The sequence below is a fragment of the Ascidia mentula genome, chromosome 6, assembly GCF_947561715.1.
Source record: "Ascidia mentula chromosome 6, kaAscMent1.1, whole genome shotgun sequence".
NCBI classification, from domain to species: domain Eukaryota; kingdom Metazoa; phylum Chordata; class Ascidiacea; order Phlebobranchia; family Ascidiidae; genus Ascidia; species Ascidia mentula.
The window spans coordinates 7,400,327-7,416,915 of NC_138571.1; the positions used below are offsets into that span (position 1 = coordinate 7,400,327).

Consider the following 16,589-nt stretch of genomic DNA (forward strand, 5'->3'; position numbering starts at 1 on the left):
TTCTTTGCAAAATTCATAACGTTTCTTGGCCACCCGGTCGTGCTAATCAATTAGCGCCTTATAAGGACTGTCTAATGGCGAAAGTGTAATTCGAAGGTGGTTTGGGATCAGCTGGAGATTGCGCCTTGAACAATGCAAGTTTTGATGATGTGATCATATATCGCAGATGTTGCAAGATTGCCAGATAAAAAAATTTATAAACGGTCAAATCGACCGTAACATCTTTTGCGATGTTATTCACAAAAGTTTTTTTTGTAGTTCACAACTTCACCAGAAATGAGGAAATATCGAATAATAGTAGCCTACAACCAAACGCAAAAATTTAGTCAATAAGAATTGTGATTCACAGTCCACAATGGTGTTATTTATAAAAATAAGAAACAAAGTAATAGGGCAAAAAGGTAAAATAATTGTTTTAAACGGACTGTGGTGATATTATATTGACATGTCACAGTTGGTGAAAAGATTGCTGCAAATAAATGCAACTTGTTTCGAACATTGTCTTGTCATTGAGGAATATGACTAAGCTGTCTGCTGAGCTCGGCAATTCGTGACTCCGCTTATTGTAGCTCTTTTAACTGTCTTTTCTGCGGCTGCTATATCCTTGTCTGGCAGTGCGTTTTTTATGCTGTGGCGTTGAGTGTGCGATTAAATAAGCCTTGATCTTTTTAAAAACGACAACAGGTGGACACCAAGCTTACCTGTTATGTTTTTTGTTAGTGCCTTTAACCAAGTTAGAAAAAAATTGTAAGGTATAGGGTAAAAAGGCCCATTAGTATTTCTAAAAATACAAGGAAACATCAGTTTCTTTTCATACCGTCACTGATATATTCTTACTCTCGTCGGTCTACATAGTTTGGGACCATTTAATTGCGTTCTGTAATAAAAATGTAACGGTAAATAGAAATATTAAACTCATTCATTTGCGGCGTGATATTATTTCAGATAACTTTGAAAGTCTTGTTGATAAATCGTAATGTTTATTAATCAGCATTATGGTCACTTCTTCTTATATACAGAGCAATGTTTCAAGTATAAAAGAAATACAGCGGCCTCCAAATACGCACTAAATTTAACTGGAATACACAAAACATAAATTATTGATTTCCTTCTACCTAAAAGTCTCAAAAAACAACAAACAGTGTTAAACAATATTTATCTTGCAGTATGACCATTTATGTTGTTTGTGATGTTTAGTATTGTTCACTTTATTTGTTAAAATACATAAAGTTGGCATAGGCATTTGGAGTTCGTTAATAGGTTTAGTGTTTTAACAGCTGATTTGTTTTTTTAGACGAAACTGACAGATTTTGCAGCTGTCTAAGTTTGGCTCTAAAAAAAAAGGTACCGAGAAAAAAGCGAAATAGTTTGCAACTACAACTTTTGCAATTAGTTTATGATGCACAAGAGCTCTAGTCGTTTCATGTATTTTCTTCGTGTAATAATGTAATTGTGTGGTAACGTACTTCTTCATGTTTATTGCTGTGTTAGTGCAATTGTGTTTAAACGTACCTGATGTTTATTTCAGTGTTAATGCGATTGTCTTATATCATACTGCCTCATGCATATTTCTATATTAACGCACTTATATTTTGACGCACTTCTTGATGCCAGTCACTATATGCGATTTCTTCAATTTGCTTTTAATATATTTTGTACAGTGTTTTATTATTAAACTGTTTTTTTCAGGCACTGTGTTTTGTCGTATTTACTTCAAATACATTTGCAATGTTTTCTGGAAATTAAATTTTCCAGAAGTAACTAGTAAACGTAACATGAAAAACGTAGTCATTTCGCCACAAGCTGCCTGTTTCAATGTTTACATGCCACTGTTCGATTTCTTCAATTTACTTTTAATACATTTTGGGCAGTGTTTTATTGTTGAACTGTATATTTCTCTATTTCCCAGGCACTGTGTTATGTCATATATTTCCACCATTTTAATAAAATTGCACTGTTTTATTGAAATCGAAAACTAGTTGACACGAAAAACGTAGTCATTTTGCCACGGCAAGCTGCCAGCTTCACTGTTGAAATAGTCGCGAAAGTTGTCACGAACACTATGTGCAAACTTCGGCCGCTAAATGATATACCCGCAACAAAGAGTTTTTGCTGACAAAACTTCGCCACGAATAATCATCAGTTTCACCATGGACAGATTCTACACCTTTTACAATGCGTTCTTCCATCGGGGAAAGGTGGATTATTAATGATCGTCAAGAATTACCATAGAAACGCCCATACTACGGTACTTCTATAACACGAGAATTGATGAAAATAGTAATCCCTGAATTAAACATGATGTTATACCGCGAAATGATATACCCGCATCAAAGTGTTTTTGCTGACAAAACTTCGCCACGAATAATCATCAGTTTCACCATGGACAGATTCTACACCTTTTACAATGCGCAAAAGGTTGTGCAGGACGCAAATAGCCTTTATAACGTGATCCGCATACTTCGGGGCCATCCGAATTGGTGCTCGCAACACTTGAACCCTTTGAACCAATAATATTCCAAATGCGTTTTCGGGGCACATTCTGAACGTTCGAAAAAAAGGTTGGTCTCATCGTTCGCATGTCTGGCTGATACACTTGACACAGGCTGATACACTTGGTATAATCGACAATAAAATGGCTGTCAAAATATGTTTTAATAGCGATTTACAACAGATTAAAAAATTTAGAAATGAATAATGTGACCTTGCAGAACATTCACGGCATTAAAGTTTGTTTAAGTTAAACTTTCCAATATATGTGACTCAAAATTCCCAAATTAAATTACCGGTATTTTACGGACCATAAGGCGCAACTTAAATCCTTTTTTTCCTCATAAATTGATCGTGCGCCTTATAAGCCGGTGCGCCTAATGTATGGATCAAGTAGTGCTTTATTGCCTACACTCAAAACCAGTCCCGAAACTATTATAAATAAACCACCGTCTTACACAATAAACTACGGTAAAAGCAACTAGCAACTGTGATATTCATACTGTTGTGACTTGCTTACATTTACTACGTAACAAGTTTTTGTTTAATGAGCTTTATACGGTAACCCATACTCCTTAAAATACGTTGCGTTCTGTAGCCCGGTGCGCCTTATGTATGAACAAAAAACTAATCAAAGCAATTTATTGACAGTGCGCCTTATAATCAGGTGCGCTTTATGGTCCGTAAAATACGGTACTGCAAAAACTACATTTTAAATTCAACTTCGGTCATAAATAACAAGCTAATTGTCCTTACCAAATCATAACTGAAAAAAATTGTGCACCACTCGTTTACTTGTTTTCCTAATTTCCTTAAATCAGAAACAAGTTCCTTAGATTCCTTGATTTGCATACAATCCGCAAATTACAGGCAAATGCAATGTACATTTTTAAGTTGCATAGAAAGGAAGATACTTTTACACCGGGTCACAAAGTTTCTTCCAAACTTGATCCACATATAAGCCTATATAACAGTGGTTCTCAAACTGTGGTACGCGATTTAGTCTACTCTATACAATTTGCCGCACTTTGCAGAAGCCAAAACCGCTGCAAACACATGATGTCGGTTTTCTTTATCGTGCATTTGGGACGCAAAAGTATCAACGTGAAATCGTTGCACTGTTGAAGTAATTCTGACATCGTGTATTCAACTGTGCAACAATTTCACGATGATACTATTGCGTCACAAATGCACAATAAAGAAATCCAAGCAACTGGTGATATTGGCTAAATTGTTATTCATTGGTGATATGTCATAACAGTTATGGTATAGTAATACGGTGGTACGCAGTGTATTAAAAAACAAATGAGCGGTACTTGATTGGAAAAAGTTTGAGAAACACTGCTATATAACATAGAAATCTGTGCGATATATATTTTTATTGAAATATATATTTATTTTAACTCAAATTTATAAACAAAAATAACAGGTGGTGGCCCAGTGGCCCTGTTTACGCCTAATCATTAAATTCGCATAGATTTTTGTTTTGCACATACTTATATGTGGGTCCTGTTTGGAAAAAACTTTGTGACCCGACGTAGTAGTATTTTCCGCATAGAAAAGTTTTAAGGTCGCATAGTAACTTGACTACATTATGTAAGCTTTAACGTATTGCATGCCGAGTTCGATGTGGTGCTTTTGCTTTACATTTACTTTAATGATCCATATTTTGGTAGGCCAATGTGTTGTATTTTATGTTGTGTAGATGATTTCATTTTGAAACTAAAAACCTTGTTTAACCATGATGGAATCTACAGATGGTGAGGTTCTTAAGAAGGTCAAGCAGCGAAAGTGGTATGACTTCCGTCCCCGTTTGGACTTCAGACCCAGCCTAATTTCAACAATGCCACCAACTATTGATCCAAACAATTGGACCAAAATCACCCCAGATGAATTAAAAGCTCACCAGCAGCGCCAAGAAATTCGTGGTCGTCTTAGGCGAGAATATTGGATGAAGAAATACCACCCAGTAAATGAGAAATACTTCAATGTGCATCTTACTGATAAGGCATTTGTCCATTTCAACAAAGCCAAGTCGGTGTATCATTTAAAAGAGACTTTTCAATTTGGTAGAGCAACTGTAAAATCATTGCTATTAGTGTTTGTGTTGCCTGTTGCATCAATGTATGTATTTCTACACCCAGACAAAGAACTACATGAACCTGTTCTTAAATAAATACTAAATGTGTAATTCTATGTGCTGTTTATTTTGGTCTGACTAAATTAAAATTTCTATGTCAAATTTAAACATTCATGGAACCAATGTGTAACTTGTATTGTTTGTGATCTAGCAATTAGTTAAAGCTTTGCTATAAAAATATGGCTTCAATTTCAACATTTCTTGCGTCACTGTATGATGGTTCATCAACGTCAGCAAGTGTCGCCGACCCTAATGTGGAGGAGAACGATGGTGTCAAGCAATGGAGACAAATTGGTTCAAAAAAGTAAATAGTTTATTTGTTCAAAAATATAATAGTTTGTATTTATTCTAATAATAAGTGCATTATTTTTTTTTCAGCAAACTTTCTATTAAGCCCTGTAAAAGAGTGTATTCATCAGCTGGAAAAAAGTTTGATGTTGCATTATATTGTGTTCACGGAAAGTTCTATGCTATTAATGCAGTGTGTCCTCATATGGGTATTTTTTATTTGTTTAGACTTTGCTATTACATCATTGCAAGTTATAAAACCAAACAAATTTTCCAGCTTTAACCAATCTATTATTGTCTGTTGTATAGGTTGGACTGAGCCCATTAAACTAATAATGTAACTTATTTAGGTGGCCCATTAGATGTAATTGTTGATTTGGAAGAGCTACTGGATATGCCTGTACCACATGCTATGTGTCCATGGCATTTGTATGCTTATAATTTAACTACAGGATCATCTCCACAAGGAATCAAAGTAAGATACAGACATATACATAGTGTGTGTATTGGTTATAACAGGGGGGTGATATTGTGCTGATTTCTAAACTTGTTTACTTAAAATTAAGAGTAAGATCTTAGAAAATGTGCTTGTTTCCATGAAATGTGCATGCCCAGATTTTTCATCTAAAAGTGTTTTTGTATGAAATGAGTTTTACGGGAGGGTGCAAATTTTCATAGCATGTTACAGCCATAGGCGCCGACTTTAAAATTTTGTCGGGTATGCCAAATTATATTGCGTCATTTTATGACGTCATAAAATGCAAAATATCTTTCTTGGCGATAAAAAAGGGTGGGACGTGAGACTATGTTAAGGCTTGTAGTTTACGAACTTCACGCAGCGCAAAGTACTTTTCCAAAAGAACGCATGTTTATTTGCGGTAAGACCGCATTGAACATTAAACAAAGGGCCTTTTTCAAACGACAAAGAGAAACTCCAAAACAGCAGCACGACGAACGTTTGTCAGATTTTCGGGTATGCGGCAAACCCGAGATTTTCGTCCGGGTATGCGAGGCATACCCGGCATACCCGTGTTCGGCGCCTATGGTTACAGCCTAGTTATGTGGCAACATAAACATATTGTAACATGCACACGGACTTAAATCTCAAAAAAATCTGTGATTCCTGTGATATAATCACAAAGGGTTTGCTCAAAAACATTGAGAACACCAGGGGAGGGTAAACTTTTCGTTTCATGTGCCAGAAATTATCAAAAATTTAACAGTCAGGTCAATGTTCCACTCATAAAGGAGACATGTAGTGCACATGTTAAGCAACATGTTTTGTATTAATTCTGAGTCAGATCAAAAGACCATACAGGCCAGATTTGGTCCCGGGCTGGAGTTTGTATATGTCAGTCCTAGTCTAAAAAAATCCATGTATAAAATTATGTAAATTCCAGGATTTCCATTTTTCCAGCCATCCTGCATTAGCATTAGTTGTGTGAGGCATATGCTGATAAAAACTAACAGTATTTTTTTTTATCCTCAGGCACAGACACATTCTGTGAAAGTTGAAAACGGGTATGTTTATATTTTTCATGAAACAGAGTTATCCATACACCCATATGAAACAGATATTGATTAACTTAACCCCGAGTACCATTAAGTTTTCAATGGCTCCTATTATTTACCTATTTGGGAACTTCAACGGCACAAAAAATTTTTTTTTCATATATGTACTTGGGTTGTATTTCCTAAATCTTGACCCTATTAGTAAATGAACAAACATGAGTTTTACCCAATACTTAGTGCAGCACTGCTTCTCTGAACAAAATTTCATAAGATGTTGCACATGTCATAGCAGCAACATTAAATGGGTAAAACACACTAAAACCTAACTTTTTAAAAACACTTTTAGGCTAGTGTAGCCCATAGGATTACTCGCACTGGTTGAGAAATATTTTTTAGATTGCTAGTTTTTACGCGGTACAAATTTACGATACACATCTTGCCAGTATTACTTTATTTTTTATATGTTGTGGTGTCTTCACTGTATTTTGTGAACTATGAAGGTGATTTTTCAAAGTTTGTGATTTGTTTGATTTAATAATGTTGCATTGTGGAATTGGGTTTGTAGATTTTGTATGTGCAATATACTCTTTTTATAATTGTGTTTGTGGAAAGAAATAGGTATTGTTAATATCAGAACAAATGTGCAATAAAAAATCACAGCTGTGTGGGTTGTTTCATGTTGTTATCTTATGTCAATCTTCGTGTGAGGACTGAAAACTACTAACATAATGTACTGAGTAGGTTTTATGCGTACTTATCATGACTGTGCTTAATCCAAATCAAGTCATTTTTATTTTAGCATGAAAAATTCACACATGAACGATAATCATGGTAATAAAATGGAATGGGCACTGATAAAACCATAATTGTTCCAGTTGCACTGGAAGGATGGCAACAACAGACATTTGATAGCCATTCGGTCGTGCTGGCCAAAGCAAACGCATCAAAAAACGCTAAATCGGTTCACAGAACGTTTCCGTAGATACTAAAGGACATACGTAACAAAAAACAAACCTCTATGGACATACGTAACAACTAAAGGACATACGTAACAAAAAATAAACCTCTATGTAGGCCTAAAAAGGGTACTTTTATTTTTAAATATTACCACAATTTTATTAACTCTTCCATAAATAATACACAAATTGTAGAACAAACAATCATCAAAAGTCGAACTATCAAACAAAATGAATCCCATGTTTCGCATGAAAGCAATCTGCTAGTAAGGTTCACAGGCTTCGCAGCCAAGCTGGATCAGCCACTTTTCCCGACAAGTCGGAGCGAGATCTGAAAAATCAAGCTCCCGGTGAGGTTTGAACTCACGACTCTGGGCTAACCGGGCCCAACGCTCTACCAACTGAGCACGGGGTATATTGTGGCCAAGGTACACTGGTGCGCAAACGCACAACTTGTCAGGCGACCTTCACATGCGTAGAGGATCTCCACCACCGTAATCAGACAACGCAGAAGTAATGCCATGCTTACGCAATCTGCTAGTTGATGTTTCTTGAATGAATTCACGTTCTGCGTTTTGGCAAACATTTACTTATGCACCTATTTGTAGTTGAAAGACCATGATTTAGCTGTGGATAGGGACCTCAGTTAATTATTAACCTGCTAACAAGAACCAATCGACAAACCTTCACAGAAAAACAAACGCGTTATCAGTACATCTTAGCTTTTAATGGCGGGTGAAGTTTACCAAATAGATGCAGCGACAATTTGTATTTTTAAACAGGTCTTTTTTAGCTATGTTCAGTTTGACTGACATGTTGGTCAAGTCACCTACCAGAAAGCAGTTACTGATTTGTTTTGTTTTTGAAGTATAGTTGGTATAGTTTCATCAATTTATTTTGCGTTTCTCGAAACTATAAACCACTTTTTGTATTGCTACTCTGACTGAAGCAGTAAAAAAGTGAAATGAACAGGGAAAACTTTGATTGGCAGTGTAAACTAATCACAATTGGTGATTCTAATGTGGGCAAAACCTCTGTGATCAGGAGATTTACCCGAAAACAGTTTTCAACAAACTGCAAGGCCACGATTGGTAAGTGAAGTATATACACGCTGATCTTTGCACCTTCTTTATACCAAAGACTCCCAAAAAGACCAAAACCGAATGACCATTGCCTACGCGTTTTCAAATGAACATAAGATGTTCATTGAGGATCCTACAGTATTTTTCCCACATAGACTAAAATTTGATGTAATTGAAGTGGGATTTAATTGCGCCTGCATGCAGTAATACGAGATTATATGTATATCCAATGGGGACCAGCATGGATAAAGGGAACCATGGATATTATTGTTTGCTTTAAAACCGAGAGATTTCTATAATTCTTAAACAACAAGCCCTGTTCTGAATCCAGTCAACATATTAGTAGGATTTGTATGGAAAAAATTGGTCAATACCATTTCGGTGTGTAAACGAAATTAGATTGTTTGGAAATGGAATGGGTTTTGATGGGATACATAAAGTGTCCCAGACAATCGTGGTGAATCGTTTTGCCCTTTTTTAAGGTTTGTAAGAATAAAGTTATAGGTTCAATTGCTTTTTTGATTAACATCTTATTTCTTTTACGCCCCACCGAAATTGTTTTCAGCAATGTTAATTTGTTGGCCATTGTTAAATAAAATGAAAAGACTGTACAACACAGTAATAAATTCAATTATTTTAGGCGTGGACTATGAGAGGCAGACGATGATAATCAACAACGAAACAATAAATGTTCAGATTTGGTGGGTTGTCTTATTTAATGGCCATATTTTTTTTATTTTCAGATTGGTCCGTTTAAAACGTTTGGCCAATAGATAAATATTTTCTCACGCTCCACATATATTTTTCGTAATGTCCCAACTAAATCATTACTGCAAAAAAAACTATAATTATAGGCCTGTGTTTCCAAAACTTTTTTGTCCACGGAAAATCTAGCCACAGTTTTGAAGTACATGTCACATTATGCCATCGTAAACCGTTTTTGCTGCAACGAAATTGACGTCATACAAGGCGTTCACGTCAAAAAAATGCCTTGTTGGTATAGGAAAAGCGCCTTATATTGTCGATATCGAAAAAGTGATGCTATGACCGCCTCAAAATTTAATTGCTTATCTTTTGCCGGATGTGGACAAAACGACAATGCTTTAATAAGTTCTATTTGACGCTATAAATAAACAATAACGGTTTGTCTTTGTCGTGTTTTAGAAAAGTTTATGCATGACGTTAGGAATCATAAATGCCTTGACCACAAAAGTACCCTGTCCCAGTGACAGTTTTATTATAACGAAACTAAACAAGACCTAGTACGTCGAAACAGCCGCAATCTTTTGTAGTTAAAACAAACAATCAATATCCGTTTGTTGCACTTGTTCACTAGTTGTGCTCCTGTTTAAAAAAACTACACTAAACCAGTTTTACAATAAGCAAAGTGGAGCCAATAATATGAATTGTGTAAGCTGCAGACAGGCCACGGTTTCGACAAATTAGGTCTTGTTTAGTTTCGTTATAACAAAACTGTTAGGTCGAAACAGTGACCATCTGTCTGCAGCTTACAGTTTCCATTCCTATGCATAAGCCTCGTTGGCAGCTCTCGCACGACTGATGTGCCTTGTATGACGTCACGCAACAATAATCTCGCTTTCGCACGATTACGGTGGCAACGGTTAAAACGCAGCTTTTATCAACTGTATCTCAGAAACCTGTGGCCATATCAAACTACTTTTTTCCCAAAAACTTGTTAAAAGATTTTTATAGTTTAATTTATTTTAGTTTAATTTTTCATGTCACTTGCACTCTAAGTTGTCTGGGGACATTCATAACGTCTGAAGTTTTTCCTGGAAACCACTAAAGAAACCATTGGCGTAGATTATTATGCGTTATGAATGGTGGTTTTAAAAGTGCTTACCCCGTTTTGTTTTGGCTACTGTAGGGACACAGCTGGGCATGAAAGACATCAATCCTTACCCATACCTTACTACAGAAGCGCGAAAGGCGTTTTAACTGTTTATGACATCACAAGGAGCACTTCTTTTGAAAATGTAGAAAATTGGATTCAAAAGTTTAAACGAGTAAGTGTATTGGGTTTCACTGATTTATATTTGTGGTAAATTTGTTTAATTTGACTGCAAGCTGTGGCATAGCAGGTTTAATTTTCGAAACCCTTACATAAAATCTTGCCTTGAAGTTTGTTATAACATGCTGCACCATTTACCTGAAGCTCTTGCGCATTTGAAAGTTGCAACAACAAAACAATAAAATGTGCGCAACAACTAAGACTGCAGTATGAATAGATTTCGCATGAATATTAATTTACCGCATTCGTAGTACCCACATGCATTTATTCCCGCAAATTGTTAAAATAAAAACCGCCAAAATGAACTTTTTCACAATTTTGACACACACAGAAGATTTTTGAAAGTGCTACTATAAGATCATTTTTACCCCTTGTAGTAACAGTTCTTTTTGGATATATGCGAAGTTCATCCAAGTATCTCGTTTTAGTATTCCGGGGACAACGTGGAAATGATGCTCATTGGAAACAAGTGCGACTTAAAAGACCAACGAGAAGTTGAGAAAAGCAAAGGTGAACAGGTAACAATGCACAGTAGCTTTTAATTCTCAACAAAGTATTTTTGGTTAAACTTTTAAAGGTTACAGTATCAGAAGAATCATTAAATAAACCAAACACGAATATTTTAATAACTACAAATTACAAAATAAAAAATTATGCCGTTTGCAGTTTGCCCGGGAACATGGAATGTTTTTCATAGAAACTAGTGCCAAGGAAAACATTAATGTTGATGATGCTTTCACGGACATTGTAACTGCAATTGCAGAAAACGTAATATTAAGTATTATTATTTTAAGTTTGATGGAATAAATGAGGTAAAGTGCAAACGCGAGAGAAAACGACAAAACGTAAATGTTGTGGATGTTAGATTTTGGGGCAATCGCCCCCCCAGTGCACTTTTGTTAGGCCTACAACAAAACTCGCAAAAACAGATTTGATTACATAAAATTTTTCAGTCCAAGTTTCATTTTTGTATTTAAAAAAAACAATACTTCTGATGAACAATTCTGGATCCGGTTCTATGTTCATGACATAAAAAAGCACTTTTTTAACGTGTTTATTTCAATAAACTTAGCTTATTTGCTTTTTTCGTTAAAGCCTTGAATATCTTTTAGCACATCGGTGAAACAATAAGTCATTCTGACGAACTACGACCACTTGAAGCAAGGAATAGTCAAGACCAAACTTGTTGTGAGATCTGACGACAGGAAAATATTTTCACCAAGCTCATCCCGCCATATTCGCTTCTCATTATACCATATAAATTACATGTATATGGTTTCCCATGTCTTGGTGCCAAGCGAACAATTGTTTCACTTCGGTTTTATTGTTCCAGTTGAAGAACAGAACAGTTGATTTACCTTAAATTCTACAACCAGTTTTAAAACAACTTACAAAAAAACAATATACGCGAAACTATGTTGGCAATACCGTCATTATAGAAAATATTTTCCTTCACAAAAACAATAAAACTCAAAGATTAAATTCCAATGGCGTAAATGCTGGCATATAGAACTGAACAACCAAATTGCCAACGTGAAATTATTCATCTTCGTAACACATATTTATAAGGTACGCATCGTTGTAGTCATATGTTTCATATTTTCAAACCAACCTTTTCCTGTACAGTGGAGCGATCATGTCAATCATGCCATTGTTTTAAACTTTACTGCGTTCTCTAGATGATTTAACACATAAATAAGTAGGGTAATGAACGTGATAGTATTTCCACCGTAAGGCAACAAGGAACGTTTGAAGCATAGTAATACAATTTCGCGTGCTTGGTGACCGCAACTGGAAATAAATAAATAAAAGTGTTGTTCTGTCAGACACCTCATCAAAGTCCATGAATGCATTATTTCCTACTTTTTGTCTTCAAGGGCATTTTGAACGTCGTTTATAAAGCTTTGGATTTGACCGCCCCAGTGTGTTTTTAGTTTCGTTGTTTCAATAAAAACAGTTGGATTGGGGTGCGTGAATCGAAATGAAGTACAGAGTCCACAGCAACCACGTACATAATAGCTAAACACACACTTTTTAAACACTTAACATAAACATGCACAAACCATACAAGGTATTAAGAGACTTTTTAAAACCAATTAATAGCTGCAGACTGCTATTAAATTGGTACCGACCTGTACTAAACATTTGTTAAATCCGCAGAAAATATTTAACTTTGTATCAACGCAAATTTCTCATGATCTATATCCACATGAACGAGTTACTAGTTTATAGTTATATGTTCTTGTTTGCAACCACCCTTTTGAGCACCACATTTTCGTGGTCTGCTAAACGTCAAACGCGTGGCATGTTCATGGATCATACAAGTCTTCTCTCATAGCGATTGTTACCTCAGTACAACCAACAAACGTTTGCGAATCGTTTATTGAACTTAAAACATGTGGAACACCCAAAACACGACAATCTACTATTCGAGCAGAACGTATAAAGACAGAGTTCAACCTCTGTTCTAAGCTTCTACCAACTTCACTGGTACAACATCGAATGGAGGGATTTTCTCATATTTGCCATCTCCTGCTTGCGCTAAATGCAGGAAACTCTTTGAAATGACGAAGTTAAACTTGTTTCTAATAAGACGTGTGATTTTTTCCGAATTACTGACCGACACCAATATGCTATAATTTATGACGTAAAGCGTTCGGATCGAGCCGCAAGTGATTGTGAAACAATTTTATTTTGGTAAACAACCACAATATACGACTTGTTATCATTTAATAATCATTTCACGCCTGTTGGATAGAAAGGTGAATTGTTAGTGATATGATGACGTTGTTTTCACTTTCAAATTAAAACCTGCGGTTATCACCAAACTCAAACCCTAGATGAGCAACACGTATCTCAAATATTATAAGATGAACCACCAACCAATTATATTTAATTTGCATCGATGGAAGGCATTGGTTTGGCAGTGAATTATATTCCTCGCCACAAGTAGGCTCTCCGGAAACTAACGGGATTAAAACAAGTTACCGAGTCTTGTAGAAACTTTTTTTGTAGTGTTTCCATCTCTTTTGTAAGTTCCCCATTGAGGCTCCCGTGTTGATTAGAATGAGTGGCCTCTACTTCGGTCATGCTGCAGAACGCATACACTTCAGACAATGGATTATATTTCATTGCAATTTATAAATATATGCGGTAGTTTCTAGTTAATGTCCACCAGAATGGCCTAAGAAATACAGTTTATGAAACTTGTGTCGGATATAAATTATATTAGCTGCAAAATGCCGAAAAGAGTGAACACTTGACCCACATTTATTTTGGTATTGGCTATGCTTTTATTTTTTTTGGTGTTCAAACATATTTTTCACCTGACATCAAGCTTATTCGAAAACATGCTATGGTACTTCACTGGTTGAGAAACACTGCTTTCGCCTGTGGTTTTACAGTGATAAACCTACCTCTTAGCATACTGGTCATGTAATTGCTTCATTGATTTAAATCGCTGCATCTGTACCATTCTTACTTGGGACATTAACTTCAGCTGCTGGTTAATTAGACTCTGGGTTTGGTCAAAGAAAGACACCTTTTACTTTTTAACCTAGTGTTATACTCTTCTGTATGAACTTACGTTTAGTTTATCATCTGTTTCTTTTGCTTTATCAATATCTGCTTCCCACTGTTTAAGAACTGCGCTCACCTGGTAACATAACACATGAAGTATACAAATAAAATCGCCTACGTTGTCACATCTGCCATGTCTCTCCAGGTCTGCTTCATGTTCCTATCTAATTACCTGTTTCTTGTATTCTTCATTCAGTTTTTGTCTGTCAGCTTTCTGCAAAATTAAGCAAATTACTTTGGCTGTTACGTACATGACAATTTATTGTATTTTTTAGTTAATATATCGGTTTGTAATTTAAAGCATTTAATCTATGAATATATTTGTTTCAGCCGAACAAATTAACAACTAGAATAAATGTATGATCCATCACCCGTGTGGTATTATAGTGAATGACTTGCGGCTTCCTTTTTCAAAAAAAATATCTTGTCTTCTGTAAAAACTAAAATTACTCAAACGTCCTCGTTTTTTCCTCGCAATTATTTTTATAATCCCCATTTAACCTGATTAGAAGTTGACAAAAATATATAAAGTGAGTATTTGGTTGAAAGAACACCCACTCAGCATTTTGGCGAAATATACTCAGTCGCAAACCGCACCACGTGGTATTCTTAACCTTCGAAAATGAACCTGCCTAATCGCATACCTACCCACTGTCAGGCTTTTAACTCGAGACAATCAAACCATGGACTTAAATACAAAGCGTTTACATAGTTATTTTTATTTGGGTCTTGTGAAAAAGCGTTAGACATTGCATGTTACAAACAGATAACAGCAGCAGCAGAAAGCCAAACGGGCGTTTGGAATCGCAACGTTCGCAGAAACTGAATAATTTGTCTATATTTAGTCAAAACCGTGCGGATGTTGTGAATAATTTTCATTACTTTTAAACGATCATTGTATTTAGGAGTCTTTTCCATCGATCTTATATCACACAATTTTACAAAAATGTGTAATCATCAGGCGCCATATTCAGTGACGTATCAGTAAAAGTGTCACTGAGACGGGTTATTTTTATGACAGTAAAACGAGAGCTCAAAGAGTTAACTAGTGTTTTTTAAAGCATTATCGTTTTGTCCACTCCCTGTACAAGATCAGTACAATTCATTTAGTGCTGGCTGTACCAACGAGGTATATACCAAGACAACCTTAAAGCCCAAAGAAATAAGACAATCAACACAAATATCCTGCTGTGGCATGACTGACGACCGTTTGTCTTGCAGTACAATTCTTACATATTAAAACCATAGCGTACGAGTGTGTGTGGTGCATAAATGAGTTGATTCGACCGAATGTATTTGCAAAATTGCCGAATATTCGGCTTAGGTTCGAACGGAATTTAACTTTAGATCAGAACATCACTATAGTCACATACAGCCGTCCACCCTGGAAATACGAAACCTTGGAAATTACAAGATTTTTATTGTATATTTTTTGAAGGCAAACCAATCTAAAAAAATGAGTAGCTGTACAATTAGCCAATTCTTATTTTTGTCAGTATATGACAAATGACAACTTGTAGTAAAAAATACGATTAACACTTACTTGAGTTTGTAGCACAGCATCAACTCTTTCTTGTGATGTTGTACATTGCTTTGCAAATGCTTCTAACTTCCGACGTTTGGCATTAATCGTTTTTTTCATATCTGAGCCAAACTGCTGCAGCAATGTCGTCACTGGTCTAAGAGTAGGATAAAATAGTCTTACATAAAAAAGTAAAATAAAGATATCTACATTGTCTATATGCCATCCCCCAAAAAAATACATACACATAATATGCCTTGCACAAACAAAGCAGATCTTTGTATCATCATCTACATTTTAAACTGCATCAAGCTTTTTTAGTTGCACTGTATGATATGATTAAGCACAGTTTGATATTTAAACAACATACAACTGTTCCTCATCCTCCACATCTTCCTCATCACTTTCCTCTTTCTTTGGTTCAGCTTCAACTATTCTCTTTCTTCTGGCCTTTCCAGAAGATACAGATTTACCTACGAAAGTGCCAAATCAAAGCTAAGAGACATTTGTCTCAACTAGTAGTTAAATCTTTAGTGTTAATATCTCAAACAATTACTGACACAAGCAAATGACAAAGCAAATATCAGTTAAACATTTTTTTAACCTTTATTTCCACTTGGCTTGTTTTTTTCTTCATTATCTTCTTCAAGAAAGTCGGACACATATGAATCTAAATTTTTTTTAGGCATCTTAGTTTACATAGAAAAACAACTTTACCAGCAGACCTATTACATTTAATAAACTATTACGTTACTTCATGTCAAAACACTTTTAATTGATAAAACTTAACAATGCTACAGACTACTAGACCCTTATTAAGTTTTAATTTCTTCAAAGTAAACCCAAACGAGAAACAACCTGTGAAGTAGTTTGTGATATACTTCTGAACTCAGCATTAGCATTCTTTCCCGCGCAATCATTTCAATCATTTTACACCACCATTCTGAATACAATCATGGCACTTCTATGTACGGTGGCCCGTAAGGGC

At 35.6% G+C, this 16,589-nt stretch overlaps 4 protein-coding genes across 4 annotated transcripts; 3 read left to right on the forward strand and 1 right to left on the reverse strand.

Annotated features, from left to right (window-relative positions):
- Positions 1–4,148: 4,148 nt before the first annotated feature.
- LOC145905937 (uncharacterized) lies at positions 4,149–4,781 on the forward strand. The gene has a single exon (XM_082993267.1). The coding sequence runs from the start codon at positions 4,232–4,234 to the stop codon at positions 4,664–4,666; it is 435 nt and encodes a 144-aa protein (XP_082849393.1). The 5' UTR covers positions 4,149–4,231; the 3' UTR covers positions 4,667–4,781.
- On the forward strand, positions 4,682–7,060 carry LOC145905936 (Rieske domain-containing protein-like). Its single transcript, XM_082993265.1, has 4 exons — positions 4,682–4,934; positions 5,009–5,127; positions 5,269–5,393; positions 6,408–7,060. The coding sequence occupies exons 1-4, from the start codon at positions 4,810–4,812 to the stop codon at positions 6,501–6,503; spliced, it is 465 nt and encodes a 154-aa protein (XP_082849391.1). The 5' UTR covers positions 4,682–4,809; the 3' UTR covers positions 6,504–7,060.
- Positions 7,061–8,350: 1,290 nt separating this feature from the next.
- Positions 8,351–11,699, forward strand: LOC145907087 (ras-related protein Rab-10-like). The gene is made up of 6 exons (XM_082994522.1): positions 8,351–8,477; positions 9,109–9,169; positions 10,357–10,495; positions 10,929–11,018; positions 11,167–11,268; positions 11,613–11,699. Exons 1-6 carry the CDS (start codon positions 8,351–8,353, stop codon positions 11,697–11,699), a joined length of 606 nt encoding a protein of 201 aa, XP_082850648.1.
- A 1,272-nt stretch (positions 11,700–12,971) lies between these two features.
- On the reverse strand, positions 12,972–16,290 carry LOC145906574 (synaptonemal complex protein 3-like). The gene is made up of 8 exons (XM_082994008.1): positions 16,206–16,290; positions 15,972–16,074; positions 15,623–15,758; positions 14,252–14,293; positions 14,087–14,155; positions 13,917–14,017; positions 13,489–13,591; positions 12,972–13,041 (listed from the first exon to the last, which is right to left on the reverse strand). The coding sequence occupies exons 1-8, from the start codon at positions 16,288–16,290 to the stop codon at positions 12,985–12,987; spliced, it is 696 nt and encodes a 231-aa protein (XP_082850134.1). The 3' UTR covers positions 12,972–12,984.
- Positions 16,291–16,589: the final 299 nt, after the last annotated feature.